This window comes from Lissotriton vulgaris, chromosome 5, assembly GCF_964263255.1.
Source record: "Lissotriton vulgaris chromosome 5, aLisVul1.2, whole genome shotgun sequence".
Lineage (NCBI taxonomy): Eukaryota > Metazoa > Chordata > Amphibia > Caudata > Salamandridae > Lissotriton > Lissotriton vulgaris.
Window position 1 is genome coordinate 851,546,933 of NC_141693.1, and position 16,553 is coordinate 851,563,485.

The following is a 16,553-nucleotide window of genomic DNA, read 5'->3' on the forward strand; positions in this document are numbered from 1 at the left end:
GGCAGGGTCACCGCCATGAAATGGGCGGTGGAAATGCAACTCTGAATAAGCTCAGTGGTGCCAGCATCAGCACTGCCAGTGTATACCTGGCCCTTTCCACACCACCACTGCTGTGGTATCCTAGTTCCCGGCATAGGTGGTTGTCCAGTGGAAGTCTGACCGCCACTCTCGGAAAAAGGCAGGCGGACACACAGGGGTGGCATTGGTCAGACCGCCACAGTGAGTACGGTGGGTGGTCCCAGGACAACCATACCCATAAAAAGCCCCTATAACTTGTTCTCTGCATTTTCTATAAGCTTGAGGCATCTTATCCCTCAGTAGGTGAACAGGGTAATCTCCATGTGTAGTTTTCACACTTCATGTGTGCAATGTCTGTAAACTGTGATTTCTCTGTGTACATGCTGTGCATCTGTTTGTGCATAGTTCCCTGCTGTGCATGCTGTGTGTGCTATATGAGACAGCAGCACACCCAGACTCCGTACACACTGGGACGACACTGTGAATGTTCCATATTCACTGAAGAAGTGTCTGCCCCAGCTAAAAATTAAATTGAGCACTGTTGAAGTGGTAGAGCAAGGGGGAATAGATGAGCCGTTTGAGGGTGGCCCGTGAGCCCCTTACATTTTTTTTAATCTACATATTCCCCAGGAACCTGACTCACTCGGGGCAATGTTAAAAGCAAGCACGTGGGACCGTGCTTGCTTCTTTTTTAAATTCACAGTGATATTCGCTAATTTCGCAGTAAATAAAAAAAAAATGTTGCCCTGACGGCAGACCCCGGCTTCGGGGTTAGGGTATTGGCACCCTGCCCCCTTTTCTTTTTTTTGTGGTTGTTTTGTTCCAAGATTGCTGCCAACACTTCCTGGTTAAAGTGTTGGCAGCCAATCAGAGCTCTGCAGATCTTTGCACAGGCTCATTATTGTTCGCGAAGGCTACACGGCCTCCGAAATACAAATTTGTATTTCCTTTAATTTCTCGAAAACTACAGACAAATTTACATCAAATAACTGAAAGAGTGATCTGAGAGCCAAAACCTACCTTTCTGCCAAATTCAGTGTAATTCCGTCCAGCGGTTCGGGCTGCAATTGTGTTCAAGCCCCAATAGGAATTAGCATGGGAATCACACTTTTTTGCCCTCCGCCTTTTTCTTGGCCCCTGCTTGATGGATCGCCCCAAAACTTTCCATGCACAACTAGAATCACCAACGCATTTTTTGGGGGAATTTCGTAAAGTTTCATCAACCAAAATCAAAGATATAGGCAAGTCAAAGAATGCTTTTCCTATGGAAGCATGGTCCTTACCATAACTACCTACTGGTGACTACCAGCAGATAATATTGATGTATAAAAAACTCACTGAAAAGAAAACATTAAAGTTAGGTCTCGAAGTAAAGTAAAAGATAACGTTTTTAATGTTTTTGGTTTTGTGCTGGTCGCCTCTGTTTTATATCATAATTGCCTCAATTGCTGACATGTCCATATCTGTCCAACCCCCCCCCCCCCCTCCCTCCCCCGCCTCTATTCTCTGTGTGCAAACACCTTCTTCTCCTTTCTTTTCCCACTTAAAATGTGGTGTTGGCCGTATATTGTGGGGGTAACTATTTAGTTCTCAGATGCAGATTGGACTTGGATAGATATAATATCGAGTCTTGAGGCTAGTACTAGAGGCAGTAAATTTAAACTTTGGGCTGCCCTAATTCAAATCTACGATATGTATGTTAATGTAGTAGCGAAATATATATTATGATCCTCAAGATACATTGCTAAAATTGTGAGAATATGCTATTGCTTGAGATTTTTATTTACTTTTAACAAGGTATAGGGAACTATGTGTATCTTGTCTATTAGGATTTCTATGTCAAAGTCACAATTTAAATGGAGAATAGAGCTCTCTACAAAGTGTTGCACTGCTCCTAAAGGCCTTTTGAACTTGGCTTGTAAGCCAACATGGTATGTACATCTAGTTGTTACACAACAAATATGTATAGACAATCCAGAAGTAAGTGCATATTTTATTAGCTAAGGAAAAATTCTGAAGTTTGTTGTCTGTGACACGTCAAGGTCTGCCAGGTTTCAACCTCTGTTGTAAATTGTCTAAATTGAAAGACAGAGTACCAAGAAACATTTTTGAACATTTTCTGTAAAACAGAATACATTTAAATATTGGTGTTTGGATATAATAATGGAAATGTGCTTCAAAGGGAACAGGCTAGAATACACATTTTAAAAACAATCGAAATAGTATGTCTTTGTGAGATAGAGGGAAAGAAAGAAGTAATGAAAAACATAGAACCCTACAAAAGAAAAAATACATTTTATTTACAGTGTACATTTGTGATTCACAGTTTGATCCAATTCCATAATGAACATTTCATATTTAGTCTAGAATTCCTGAAGGTTTATCAGCACCACCACCGAAAGGGTTTTCTGTCTAGGACCCATACAGGGATTTTTGAGTGTCTTTGTAAATTACCAGGTGCACAGAAATCTTCTAAGTGATTCAAAGCATGATTGCTGTCCCTACTCCTGAGGGAGTGAGAAAAATATACCAAAAAACTGCTGAAATGTCATAAACCCATTAGATGAAAGCATTGATAGACAGGGATGAGTGCTCAATAGTATAGTTTCTCAGATACTTCATCTTCAGGGCAAGTGCAAGGAATTCTGTCACTGTAGTCAAAGCAACATTTTTTTGATTCCCCTCTAATGAAGTGGGGACATTGTGAATCTTTCCTTCCAAAGGTGATCTTTCACACCTTCCTTCTGGTGCCCTATACTGGGGCTTAAAAGCACTTAGCTGTAAAGCTGATCTTGGATGATGCTTTAGGAGGATATTTGTTATAATGTCTTGATAGAAGGCGCAGGTAGAACAATTTTGGGAAGTGGCCTGAGTCCTTCTAATATCTCTTCTATTGTGTGTGTGAAAAGTAACTGGCATGTAGGTGATAGTTTCCGCTGAATCATACAGTCTGGAAATAGGTCTATTGTCAGTGCGTAGTGATTTTTTAAAAAAACAAATTGATAAGCTAATTTTTTCTTAATAGCCCACCACCAATGTTTCCCAATGTGTGGATTGTGGCATACAGAATGCATAGCCTTTGGTCTCTTTATTCCATCATCCATTAATTCCAGTTTCTTTATCTCAATCATGCAGGTACTATTTCATCCCTGTATTCTCTCCTTGTGACTGTGCTCTCCTCTTTCTCTTGCTTTCTCAATCTCCCTTTTCTGCCTTTCTCTTTCTTGCTCAATGTCCAAGGCTGATAATGGAAAGTACTTCCCAGTCCCCAAAAATTAGTGTTTATGACCACAACTTGCACCCACCGGCTCAAATCACCAGCCAAAATTAAGCTCTGGTGATCTTGTAAAGTGAAACGGGCTCTTTGAGAAAGAGAGGGACTGAGGCGTTGGCAACAATTTCTACAGATGAATTGCTATTCACCTATCATTAATCATCCTTACCCAATTATAAAGCCTCAACTCTCACATCTATATGACCTTTTGACAACTGTTGCACCAATAAATACAGGCCAACCTCAAACACTAAAGATATAGGTATCTAATTTGTAAAGAGTGAACAGACATTGTACATTACATCTACACAACATAATAAAATGTTATATATTTGTGGTCAAGCAAGCCTTACTGTCCCATGATAAACTACCAGGTACCTTTCTGAAACTAGGTCAACCTAAATTCCACTCCATAAAAGAAGAAAAATATTAATACAATAGCTTGGATTCAGACAAGTACACAGTACAAAAAAATCTACCAACATTGAATGGGAAACACATCGGAGGGGCACAATCTCCCAAATAAGGAAAATATATTACAGCAGCCTTTTTGGCCCACTTTGATCAAAAGGAGTGGAAGCTGGCAAGGATAAGGTAACCAGCACCTCACATCATACCTCCTAAAATATTAGGACTGTGCATACAAATGTGGAACTGTAATACCATGCATTATCTGAATGGTTTACAAACATCAGCAATTCATGATATAATGTTTTGCTATGTTGATATCACCAAAACTGAAATCACAGAACACTTCCACAGGGACAGTTACTTTGTTCAGGTTTCTTCTTTAAGTTTGTCCTGCAGATCAACCACTGATAATCATTTGAAGTGGTTTGTTTTAATATGTCAGCCAATTCAGTGCTTAATTTTTTAAAATAAATAAATATATTAAACACAAGGCTCCCAAGGTCTTCATTGAAGCCTTCCATTGGTGTTGCCAAATGACGATGTTGCGAAATACCAAGGCTGATCAATTTTGACTCCTCATACGTCTTTCTTCAACCCCCCTGCACTTCCTGTCTCTTTATTTCACTGTGCAGGTTCTTAAGTCATCCCTTTCTTGCTTTGTTACTGTTTTCCTAACTTTCTCCTCCTCCTTCCATCCCTCTTTTTTCACTTGACCTGGGTCAAATTCTAATCGTGCAAAACAAGTGCTAGTGTCAGGAATGTGTGAAGGGCCCCCACCTGCAACTACCTGGACAGATTAAGCACTGGTCTTTATGTTGGGACCTGCTGTAGTTCAAGTCATATCTGCTTAGGGAAAGAAGGCTTATCTAAAATGTGGTCATTTTATTTGAGTCTTTTGCCAAGACATTATTTAGAGTTCGCCAGATGATTACCACATCACAAATGTAACATATACCTTGTCCCTTTATTAGAACTGCATTATATCCTACTGCATCTGAAATAACACAGATAGGAAATCCATCACATTTGTGACAGAACAAACTGCCAGTCAAACTCTGAATCAGGCCCTTGGTTTTTGACTGTGTCACCTTTTAAGTGTAAAGCCGTGTTTGATAACAAGCCTTGACTGTATGAATGTATGTTCTCAAGGAAGATGCCTGAAAACATGAAAGTCCCACAATTTAGAATTCACAAATGACCAATCGCTTTTCTCCACATGACTTATCATTCCACTTCCCATTGCTGTATATTTCCACACAGTCTTCAACACCTTTTTCATTATTGGGTTCCTTTGGGGACCAGTTGGAGTAGCTGATTTTTTCTCCATTTGGATATTTGAAGGTGCCTTCTGTCTGCATGTCATTTATGCCGAGATAGGCTATCTTCCCAGTCATTGCAACAATTTCCTGGATGGCGGCATTCTCTGCTGCATTCCTTGGGGAGGTCAGAAGACCACCGGCTTTCACACATGCTACTCTCGCTGCCTCATAGTTCATTTCGAGATTATTGGTCACAAAGAGTTTTTCGCCCACACTTCTGGTATTCTGAAGAAGAGATGCTGTAAAACAGAGAAGAGAATCACATGAAAACGTTATCATTGCAATGAGAATTGCCCTCTTTGAGTTGAAGAGATTCTTAAAAAATACAATCATGCTACATATCCTTAAACAAAATAAAGATGATCACAAGATTTGTACCAGTTTGAGGTTACCACCGTTCTCATTACAGATTCTAGACTGGCTGACAATGAATATTTTGATTCTTGCTCCTCAGGCTAGCCCTTTCAATGATCATTGTCTATAAATGTCTAGCAAAGATTAGAGATTATATGTTGTGCAACAACATGAACAGCCGCGGCCTGTGCAGGTACTAGCGGTAGGAGGGATTTCAACAGACGCCGATTACGAGAAATTAATTATTTATTTAATTTTCCCTGGTGGATGTCTGTCGAATCCCCCAACACTGCCCCGCCGGCCCACCGCTCTTACAGGCACAGGCTGCTCCTGAACATGAATTTCCACTTCTAAGGGACCCTGGCAGGAGTTTCTTAAGCCTGGTTAACCTCTTCTGCAATGAGGGCCGTGCTGAGGAACAATCTGGCCCTACTAGGGGTTTTAAGTCACAATATTGTGGACAAATTATTGACCGGTTAAAATGTTGAGTCCAAAATATCGACCACCAGAATACCATGAAGGTAAGTCTATATAAGTATTAAACCCTGAAGGTACATTGATGTTAAGTCTGGCAAACCAAGACCTACCTGTAAAGGCTAACCTTAATAGTATTCAGGTTGTCAGTATTTTGGCAGGTTGATAATTAATTCTCTGTATTTTGACTGTAAATCCCTACAGTACACAGATGTCCAATACAAGCAGCAGAAAAGCAATCTTACCTATTGACAACATGCTCTGATAACTCCGTAACATCAGAACAACCAAACATTTAAGCCAGTGTGAAGATGGAAATGTATCACTATACGACATTTGATGTGGCCATTCTACTCCACTTCATCATCATTCTTACCGGAGCCAGCTGTATAAGGACATGCTGAAGCTCTTTTAGAAACCCATAATAATTCATTGAGAGATTCCGCTGATTTGGATTTTGCAACTTGCAGTTTTTAGGATTGATGCACCTGCCTGGGGATTCATTGAGTGACATTTTCAAGACCATCGAAGGGATTGAGGACAATATATACTGGTACGGTATATGTAAAATGTTTGAACAAGTGGAAATGTACGTTAAATTAGTTTTGTGTCTAATGTTGCACCTGGCCCCTTTAAATTCAACATACTGGAAGCTTCTGCTCACATGTTCTGCCAGTATTTGTTTGTAAACCATAGAATGTATTACACATGGGGGCTTCTCATGTAAATTAGGGAAGGATTAGCACTGATGACAAGGTTGCTCTGACATACATAAAGTGAAAACAAACCGTACATGGTGGGACGGAGAAGTCCTCCACATGGTAATGGACATGCACTCCTGCCCTGTGAGCCCCACCTGTGCTGACCTCTGGATCCCTAATGCTGAATTTTGTTGTCATACGCAAACACAGGTCATGCAAGTCTTCCATGACATGAACCTGTCTCACAGTTTGAGGTCTTGTTAGACCAGGAGGGGTGCCCTTGGTGCTTTCCTCATAGTGGTGGAATGCTGCTGCCAGGAACAGTTAAGCCACACGAGCGTGATGGTGGCAGCATACCGTGTAGTGATCATTAGGAATTAGCAAGTCCTCTTTAACCTGTGTCACTCAAGTGAGGTCTACAGGTTCACCCATTCAAAGTTCTGCTGCTATGTGCTTAACTCACCCCTTGTCTTTGCGATAAAAGGATAATGCAGCACTGTGCAGTGCATGCATGTATAATGCATGTGCTTAGTATATGTATGCCTGTGAGTGGGACAGTACATAAAGGATGTAGTGCTGTGCAGTGTGTCCATGTTAAATATATATAATGGGCGTATGTGTGACTGTGCGTGGTACAGTACTTGAAGTATACAGTGATGTGCAGTGTGGGTATGCTGTATACATGCACCGGGGTATGTGTGCCTGTGAAAGGTACAATAGATAGAGGTTCCTGAGTTCCATTTTGCGAGACACAGGGCTGCATGGTGAAATGTGAGGACAGGAGGAAGTGGAATCTGCCCAGACAGTTTTGTGTATTGCTGCATTCCTGTAAACTGGTTGGACACACTTGAGAAGGGAGAACTTGGCTTAACCTGTACAATTCAAATGATCTCTGATTCAGAGAGAACAGAGAAGTAAGGGGCGTGTGCACATCTCAGGAAGGAGATGAGGCTCATATGGGAACCATAAAGAGTAGGGCTGAGGCACTTAGTTACCCTTTTGATTCGCAATTCATTGTGGCTGACATTCAGGTGTGAACTCTAATTACTATCATGGCCTGTTTTGGGGGCTATAAGCCTAGAAGTCGCTCATGCTAAGACAAACTGCACTTTAATAGAAACCCAGCCCCAACAAAAACTTCAAAGACTCAGACTTTAGCTCAAATTTGGTGTCTGGAAATGGTCTACAAAAGGGACCTGAGACCTAAAATATGGTCACCTGCCAAGCAGTCAGACAGGCTGTGTGAGCAGAGGAAGTTCTGCAAGCCTTCTGCCTGTGACCAGGACCGGGAGCCAAGGCCTGCTAGTCCTTGCTGGATGAGGGGACATCTACCAGGGAATCCAACACCACCCTGGCCTGCTTGCTAAGACCAGTGTGCCCTGTGAGGAAGAGGAGAGCGTTGGAGGGTCAAGGTCCAGTGGGGAGCCCTGTTGAGTGGACTTTCTTTGTGCGGTGTGAGGAGATGGCTGCTGCACAGATCTGGTCATTGCTTGTATGAAGGATGAAGTTGGTGACTTTCGCAACCCAGAGGAGGGCCCCCGTGGAGTGAGTTGTGTACATCGCAGGGACGATCGGAGCCCATGCTTGGTGAGGAGTCTGCAAACCCATCTGCTGGAGGGGTCACCATGGGAAGGTCATGACTACATCCCCGTGCAGGGAATGGCACCTTCTTCACCAAACAAAGAGCACAATGCATATGGACGAAAGAGTGGAGAAGATAGCACCTCTGTCCATGTGGAGGCAGTAGGTAAAGCAGAGAAAGGACTGCAGTAAAAGGACTGTGTATGAATCTTTCTGCAGGGCACACATTACAATAATAATAATAATCATAATAATAATAATAATTATTATTATTATTATTATTTTTATTAGTATTATAGTAAGTCTTGCATTAATTTGATCTAGGATTGAGAGAACCTTTGAATCGTTGTTGAAAGCTCTGGAAAACTAAGTAATGCTGCAATCACATTTGAAGGAAGGCATAATTAAAGTACAGGGATTCAAAGCAAGGACCAGAGAATGACTGGAGTGGCATGTGTACATTCTCCAAAAAACCTCATGCGGGTCTGACCTGGAAAACTAAACAGTGCAAAAGGTTGATATTGATTTCTTTTCAAAGGTTTCAAGTTGGCCCCGGTCTATACTTCAGGGCTCTGGAGCTGGTCGAATCAACCAATCGTTGCAATGTGTTCTTAGATTACTCTAATTTTCGGAAAATGTTAATTTTTCATACTGAAATGGAAATATGAAGTCCAAAACTGCCCTGAAATATTATATTTAATATTCTGTATCAGGGAAACCGTAGAGTCAACAGCAAAGACCATTCGCCTCTTCTCAGTAGCACTAGCACCTCAAGCAAACAACCTCTGAAATTCCAGGAGCAAAAAACAAGGCTTGGTAGATCTGCCTTCTTGACTCCTGATGGCTGGATACAAACATACCGTGCTACAAAACAGTTGGAATGTCGACTGCCACAAAGGTGACTGTATTGGACATAGAGTAAACATGGACTTCTAGGGCCATCCCATCTGACGTCTTTTATACAGTAGCATTGACATTCAAATAAATGTGGCATACATTCAGAGTGAAGAGTGCAATGTACCTTTTCTCTGTTTGGCCGAAGCAGACTGCAATGCCTTCAGTTGCGTGTCCAATGCAGTGACCTGTCGTTTCAGAAGGTCAAGTTCTAAGGAAAGTAAGATAGATTGAAAAATCTGACAACTCATTCAGTAGCCTGTGCTTGCTGAATCTATAGACAGTTCGTTTATAGGTTAACTCCATAGAACACATTAAATTAAGTGATTTTATGAAATCAGTTTTGATCCATTTCTAGGGTTTTGATCACAATAAAGTAAACATAAAATATGTTGTCATCTATTCATGTGAACAGTTCTAAAGTTTGTTTGACAAGTTGTTGACATAGGCCCTCATTACAAGTGGGGCAGAATAAGCTGGGGTATTTACCACAAGTGGTAAATGCAAATATCTTTGAATGAAGTATTTACCAGGCATAGTAAGTATGTCTGATTTTGAATATACAACATGAAATGAGTCATAAAGTGTAGAATAGTTTTTTAACACAACAAATTCTGCATGGTTTTACTTTATACCGGCCTTTTCTCACAATACATTTGGCAAAGTTTGACTTGCTGAATCTATCTGGGGAAGTCTGGAGGGTGTGAAAACTCTTGTTTGTACAGGAACCAGAATGTAGCCCTTCATTTGTAATGAGGGCCATTGTGTGTTGTTTAACTGCAGGGACATCCACTTGAAACTACAGTGTCAGCAATGCAAAAATATTTTTTGCCGGTGAACTCTTTATGATGTCATTATCACTGCACATCTGGCTAAAGCATCACAATAAAATCGGAATCTCAGACACTTCAAACAAGAGTAGCCAAAATAAATGAACAATGTGAAAAAAACAAGAACTATTCCACCTAAAAGTTCTCCACTGGCTTCCACTAAAGGAAATCTGCAGTTTTTAATCATAATGCTTGTACACAAAAACGTCCATAGGAAGGCACCAAAAGAACAATACAATCAAAAATTATTTTAGAACCCTAAAAAAACCCGAATTCAAATTGATAAAAACATTACATAGCTAGCCTTTAAAAATCCCAATATGGGAAAGCTCAATAACGGTAATAATATGACATCAATTCAGAGTGAAGACTCAACCCTAAGGAACCTTATTGGAGAGGGAACACTCAATGTATTTCGTATTAGTATGGTTCCAAAAATTCAGAGCAGTTCATAAGGAATACAGAGCCAAAGTAGCTAGGATGCAAATACAAACTTGAATTTATCTTTTAAAAAAAGGTCAAGGAGTCGACCTTGACATGCATAAGTAAAGCCATGTAACATGTTACTTATATGTTTGCAGTAAGCATAGTCTGTTTCAGCAGCGATGGAGAATACTTACCACCAACATAATGCTATGATTACGTATGGTAATCCCCATTACTCTTAGTCCTACTCGTCCTTGACCCAATCATCACACATGAGGTATTCCACCAGACAGGAAACAAAATAGGAAATGCTTTTAGACTCCACCCACCCTCCGGTCAGGTGCTATAACACACCTCACCACTAAAGCAAATCCTGATGTACCAAGCACCAAAGGCATGGAAAGGGAGGGCGGGCGGGTTGTATGACTGGGTCGAGGACGAGTAGGACTAAGAGTAATGGGGATTACCATACGTAATCATAGCATTACCTCTACGTCCCTCGTCCTCGACCCAGTCATCACACATGAGGCATACCAAAGCAACGCCCAAAACAGGCCTTTGTCAACCACACAACAAAATACAGACCAGACACAAAGGAGTGCAGCAAGATAAAGTTGCAAGAAACAAACAGAATCAGAGCGGAGGGAAAACCCCCACAGCCAGCAACACCCCACGACCAAAAACTGGTCCGGTCAGAAAAGGCACAACCCAACCAGCAGTGCCGCACGAACGTGGACTCGGAGGCCCAGGACCCAGCCCGACAAACTCACCAAGAGACACACCCAGGTAAGCAGCCCAGGAGGCAGACACGCCCCGTGCGGAACGTGCCAGGACACCTGCCGGACAGGGCAAACCAGCGCCAAGATAGGCAAGAGTAAAGACCGCCATAAACCAGCGACCCAAAGAGAGCCTGGAAGCAGCCGTAGCCAAACCAGCCAATCCAAAGGACACGGAGAGAGAGTCAGAAGAGCGAAACACCCCAGAACGAGCCACAGAAACGGACAAGGCACGTTCAAGGCCATAAGAAAGAACAGAAAAGCCACCAGGCAGGACAGAAATTCAAGGTCCACAGACTCCAAAGGGTCAAAAGGAAAAGACTGCAAAACCCCCAAGACCAAGGAGATACCCCAAGGGGGCACCAAAGAGCGACCAGAAGGAGAAGAGAGAAACTCCGAATAAGGCGAGAAAACCAACAAGCCATCAGAAGGAAGAAAGGAATCCGGGACCCGGAAGGCACGGATAGCAGCCTAAAGGCCCAGCAAGGTAACCAGAGGAGGAACACCACCTCGAAAAAGAAGACCAGCGCTCCGAATAGGAAGACAAGGTAGACTACCTAGGAGAAGCCTTCAGCACCGAAATCAAGTGGTCGGCAGACCACGGGCCCCAAGAGACACCCGTTCAACCCCCAAACCGCCAAGGAGAGGGGAACCAGAAAGAGGGACGGAGACCTCAGAGGAGAGCGGTGGTGGGGCAGAAGCCAAGGAGGCCCCATCGCCAGGCCCAGCAGCAGAGGAAACCAGGACCTCCTCGGCCAGTGAGGCAGCACTGCCACCACTTGAGCCCCCTCCCGCTGAACCGTCAGCAGAAATGCAGGAATCAAATGAAAGGGAGAAAAGGCATAGAGAAGCCAAGGGGTCCAAAGGAGAGACATGGCATCCACCCCCCATGCGCACACCTCTGGTGACCCAGAGCAGAACAGGGGCACCAGGGCATCGGACCCCGAGGCAAACAATACCAGAGCCGGAGTCCCGAACCTCAGGCAAAGCATCCGAAAGGTCCCGGGAGCCAAACACAGGGACATAGATGAGGGAAACCACCGACTCAGGGAGTCCGCCACCACATTGTCCACACTCCCAATGTGTGGAGCAGACAGGGCCAGAAGATGAAGCCCCGCCGAAAACCGAGATGGAACAGGACACAAGATTCAGGAATGAACCTCGGGTCTCCCCCTGGAGATTTAGAGAAGCCACAGTCACTGTGTAGGCCGATCGCACCAGGACATGTCAACCCTCCAGACGAAGATGGAAATAACGAAGCGCCCTCGCCACTGCAAACAACTCCCTCCAGTTGGATGACCTGCGAGACTCCGATGGGAGCCAAAGCGCCAGCACCACCCAACGGGCAGGAGTCGCGCCCCTGCCCGAGGTGCAGGTATCGGTGGTCAAAAACCAGAGGAGGAGGGAGACGAAACAACATCCCCACGGAAAGGCGGGAGGGGTCCAGCCACCACCGGAGAGCAGACACAGGAACAGGAACCGCAAAGTCCAGGACAGGAAAGGGAACCCACCACTGCACATGCCACAGCAGAGGCCGCAGATGAACCCTGGCCCAGGGCACGGTGAAAACAGAAGCAGCCATGTGGCCTTGAACTTCCAGCCACTGAAGGATGGGAGCCAAGGCTCATGACAACAAGCACCTCAGCAAGCATTGGAGGCGACGAATCAGGGCGTCTGGCAGGAACACCCTGCCCAATACAGAATAGAACACTGCAGCGATGAAGGTCCTCCGGGGCGCAGGCTCCAGGTGACATTCGGGCAAGGTGATCAAAAACCCGTGGTCCCTGAGCACAGACACGGACAAGAGAAGGTGGTGAGACACAACCTCCAGGGACGGAGCCTGACCCATCCAGACACCCAAATAAGGGAACACAGACACCCCCAGGAGATATAGACGGGCAACCAAGGGAGCCACCACCTTGGTGAACACCCGGGGGGCAGACCGAAGACCAAAGGGGAGGATGCAGAATGGCCAGTGCTGACCCTCCAGACAGAATCGCAGGAAATGCCGAACCGTCACAGCCACCGGGACGTGCAGACACGCATCTTGGTGGTCGAGCGTGGAGAACACCCAAACCCGACTGGATCAACGGAATAACCATCTGGAGGACCTCCATCAAGAACGGGATCATCCGTACGAACAAGTCCAGACCCCGTTCAACAAGGCCAGGTGGCGGGGGCAGCGAGAACGTCCCCAAGGGCGGCCCAGTCAGGAACGCCGCGGACCAGACCCGGCACCCCTCTGGGACCTCTGAAGACCCAGTGTAGAATCTCATCCAGCGAGTCACCAAACAGACGGGCACCAGAGAAAGGCAGCTGCAAAGCCATGGAACGCGGGGCAGCGTCCGACATCCAATCCCGTAGTAATAGGACACGGCGGGCAGCAACAGAGGAACCACAGGACACAGCAGAAGCCCTCTATACAGAAACAAAGGTGATGGCCGACAGAAATACCACCAGGCGCTCCATAGACTCCAGCAACTCCGGACAACTGGCACCCTCCTGCAAGGACGAAAACAGGGACTCGAAATCGGCCAGCAAAGACTGGGCAACGTACTCCCCATAAAAGCCAGAACGAATAGCCAAATGAGAAGTGGCAGAAGACATCCACAGGGCAGAAACTACCCACTCGTCCACGCCATCCCTCAGAATGTGACCAGCAGCCATGGAAGGTCGACCCACAAGACTGGCCACCTCAGAGTCCACAGGAATGGAAATAGGCAAAGTGTCCCATAACGGAGAAAGCAAGGACACAAACCAGGGCATGGAGAAAGATCCGGGTCCTTCCACACCTGCAACCGAACCAAGGACACAAAAGAGGCACCGGCAGAGAAGAGGCAACAGGCCACCAGAAATGCGGCAAGAGAACCTCCAGAGACGTGATGGGCACAGAACCCTCAGGAAACCCCAAGTCAATCCATACATGGGAAAGGATGATAGGCAAGAGCTCCCTGGAATTGGACATGCCCGGCAGTGCAACCATAGGAAGCGAAGACCCACCAGATTCATCAGAGGAAGAAAATCCGAAGAAAAGGCAGAAATCCCAACAGTTTTCAAAAGGGCGACATGAAGCCGGTCCCAGTACATGAAAGGAAATGAAATCCAGTATTAGCAATAGGCGTCAAGGTGCTGGTGGGCGTCAGGGAGATGAAGCAAGCTATAGCCCAGAGTCACATGGTGCTTGAGTAACCTGCGGCCAGCGTCGGGATCGAACCATGAACCTCGCGGTCCGGAGTCAGGCGCCCTGGCCACTGCGCCACCCCCTCCCTCAAGCAACAGATGAGCCCAAAGAACAGAAAGAGACTCCAGAAAAAGGCGCCCAATCTGGGCATCAGCACACTTCCAGGCACGCATCACAGGAGAGGGGAGGGGGCCCCACCGGAAAAAAGGGAAGAAGCAGGTACAGGAGAGGAATACCTTCCCTCATGACGGAGATTGCACACGACCAGCGCTCTAAGCTGAACCAAAAGAAAAACAGTGGCCAAACATCCGGCGTGCAACTACCCCTGTAAAAACATTAGAGGGCAGGACGTAGCACAGTGTAAATTTTACTAATCACTCACTCCAGTAAAAAGGCACCAGCAAGGGGCAATGCGGATGTGGGTCAGGTGAGCCGCGAACCGTGTATCACAGCACCAAAGTAGCCAGCGCTAACAGCAAGGCCACATCCTCACCCTCGGAAGAGCGCAGGCTTCGCATGGATGAGGCCCCGGATGCAATCCCCGGCAGTTCCAGGAGGCTCCGCACAGGCGTAAGGCTGAGGCTCAGTCTTCAAAAGGCAAGCAAAGTCAAATCTTCAGAGCCACGCAATTGTGTACGAACACGGAACAGGCATGTCACTGCCCAGCGAGGAAATGGCCCCAAGAACCGGAGCGCCCGGAGCCCACCCGGGCGCCCGCCCACACCAGCACCCGGCACCGAACACTGCCGACCGGTGGAACAGAGGACAATGCGCATGCGCGCAAACCCAGGAAGACGCCGCCAAGACAGCCGGCAAAGCACCGCCGCTGGCCGCCCCAGTGCAGCAGGGTGAACAACTTGTCCCAGAGGCACACTCAGGAGCCAACGCCAGGGCCCCCACAAGACAAAGAGGCACTGACGAGATCGGGGAATCCAAAGGGGAGGAGCGCGCTCCACAACAGCCCAGCGCTCACAGCCCCAAACCCCTAGCTGCATCTCAGGAACCAGCAGGAAAGGACATTGAGTAGCAGGATATTCGGAAGATCCACAGCCCATCCAGCAGCGGGAACAGAGACCAGGGCAGGAAACGAAACAGGAAGAACCATGAAGCCAAGCAGCACAGGTCACCTAAGCCCAGGAGGAGAAAGGGAAGCCCAGCAGCCCACTCCAAGGAATCCCACGACGGTCCATGGGAGCCCCCCAGAGCCCAGCAGAGGAGGATCCACAGGACAAATGAAGCAGGTAAGCGCCCGGCACTCACCCCAGCGTCTCCCATCAAGTAAACCACCGACAGGAAACAAAACAGGATTTGCTTCTGGTGGTGAGGTGTGTTATAGCACTGACAGGAGGGTGGGTGGAGTCTAAAAGCGTTTCCTGTTTTGTTTCCTGTCGTATGGAATACCTCATGTGTGATGACTGGGTTGAGGACGAGGGACGTAGAGGTAATGGTCCCTGCATGGAATTTAGATACGGTGGACCTTTGGTTTAATTACGGCATAGACTACTCAGTGTCCTCTGTGATTATACCCATCGGACAGTCCTGAGGAGTAAGGGCTATTACAATCAGTACTCATTCTGCCAACCTAATTTAAATGGGCGGAATGAGAAGTCAGTTTTCACTGTCTGACATTGCCAGGAAAACAATGACAGTAAGAGGCTGTGAAAACTGCTAAATGCTCCCCTTGCAATGGGAAAATACTCTCATGGCTAGGGAAGTCTTTTTTCTTTTCAAAAAGAAAATCCTGCTACAGGATATTCTTTTTGAAAATAAAAAAGAAAACAGTTTGGTGAAGGGCTCTATCATGTTAATGCAAACTTCAAAAAGCATAGAGAGGAACCATGATGATGGCGGTTCTTAACAATGTTTAAAGAAATGACTGCCTGCTTGACGATCATTTCTAAATTTGGCATTTGATACCTCTGCCCTAGAGGAGAAATGGGCTATCCACCGCACTATAAAACTTGCTCTTGTTCTGCAAAGCTAATGCTCGGACATGCATGTTTCATTGTAAAATATTTGAAGGAAAACAATGGATGGCTTACTAGACTTGAGTGTCAACCCTAACATTTTCTTCATGTAATGATGGACAGGTAGTTTCCTGCTGAAATTGACCTGTTCTTAAAGTTTTCTCCCACCAAACAACATATTTGAATGGTTTTCTTACACAAAAGCAATATGCAATTTTTAAGAACTTGTCTTTTCAAAACAAGACACTTACAGCGTATCTACTTTTAACTCAAATGTAACCATAACATTTATTTATGTTCTAACAAACTATAATTAACCCTATCAATCATGTTCCACTGAATCAGAA

General features: G+C 45.5%; 1 protein-coding gene across 1 annotated transcript in view; it reads right to left on the reverse strand.

Moving 5' to 3' along the window:
* Positions 1 to 1,993: 1,993 nt before the first annotated feature.
* Positions 1,994 to 16,553, reverse strand: part of LOC147711694 (uncharacterized) — a 52,868-nt gene continuing 38,308 nt past the window's right edge. Inside the window, exons 4-5 of the mRNA XM_086922411.1 lie at positions 9,154 to 9,237; positions 1,994 to 5,261 (exon numbers count right to left, since the gene is read on the reverse strand). Of these exons, the coding sequence (XP_086778537.1) occupies positions 4,885 to 5,261; positions 9,154 to 9,237 (461 nt within the window). The 3' untranslated portion in view covers positions 1,994 to 4,884. The remainder of the gene's footprint in view (positions 5,262 to 9,153; positions 9,238 to 16,553) is intronic.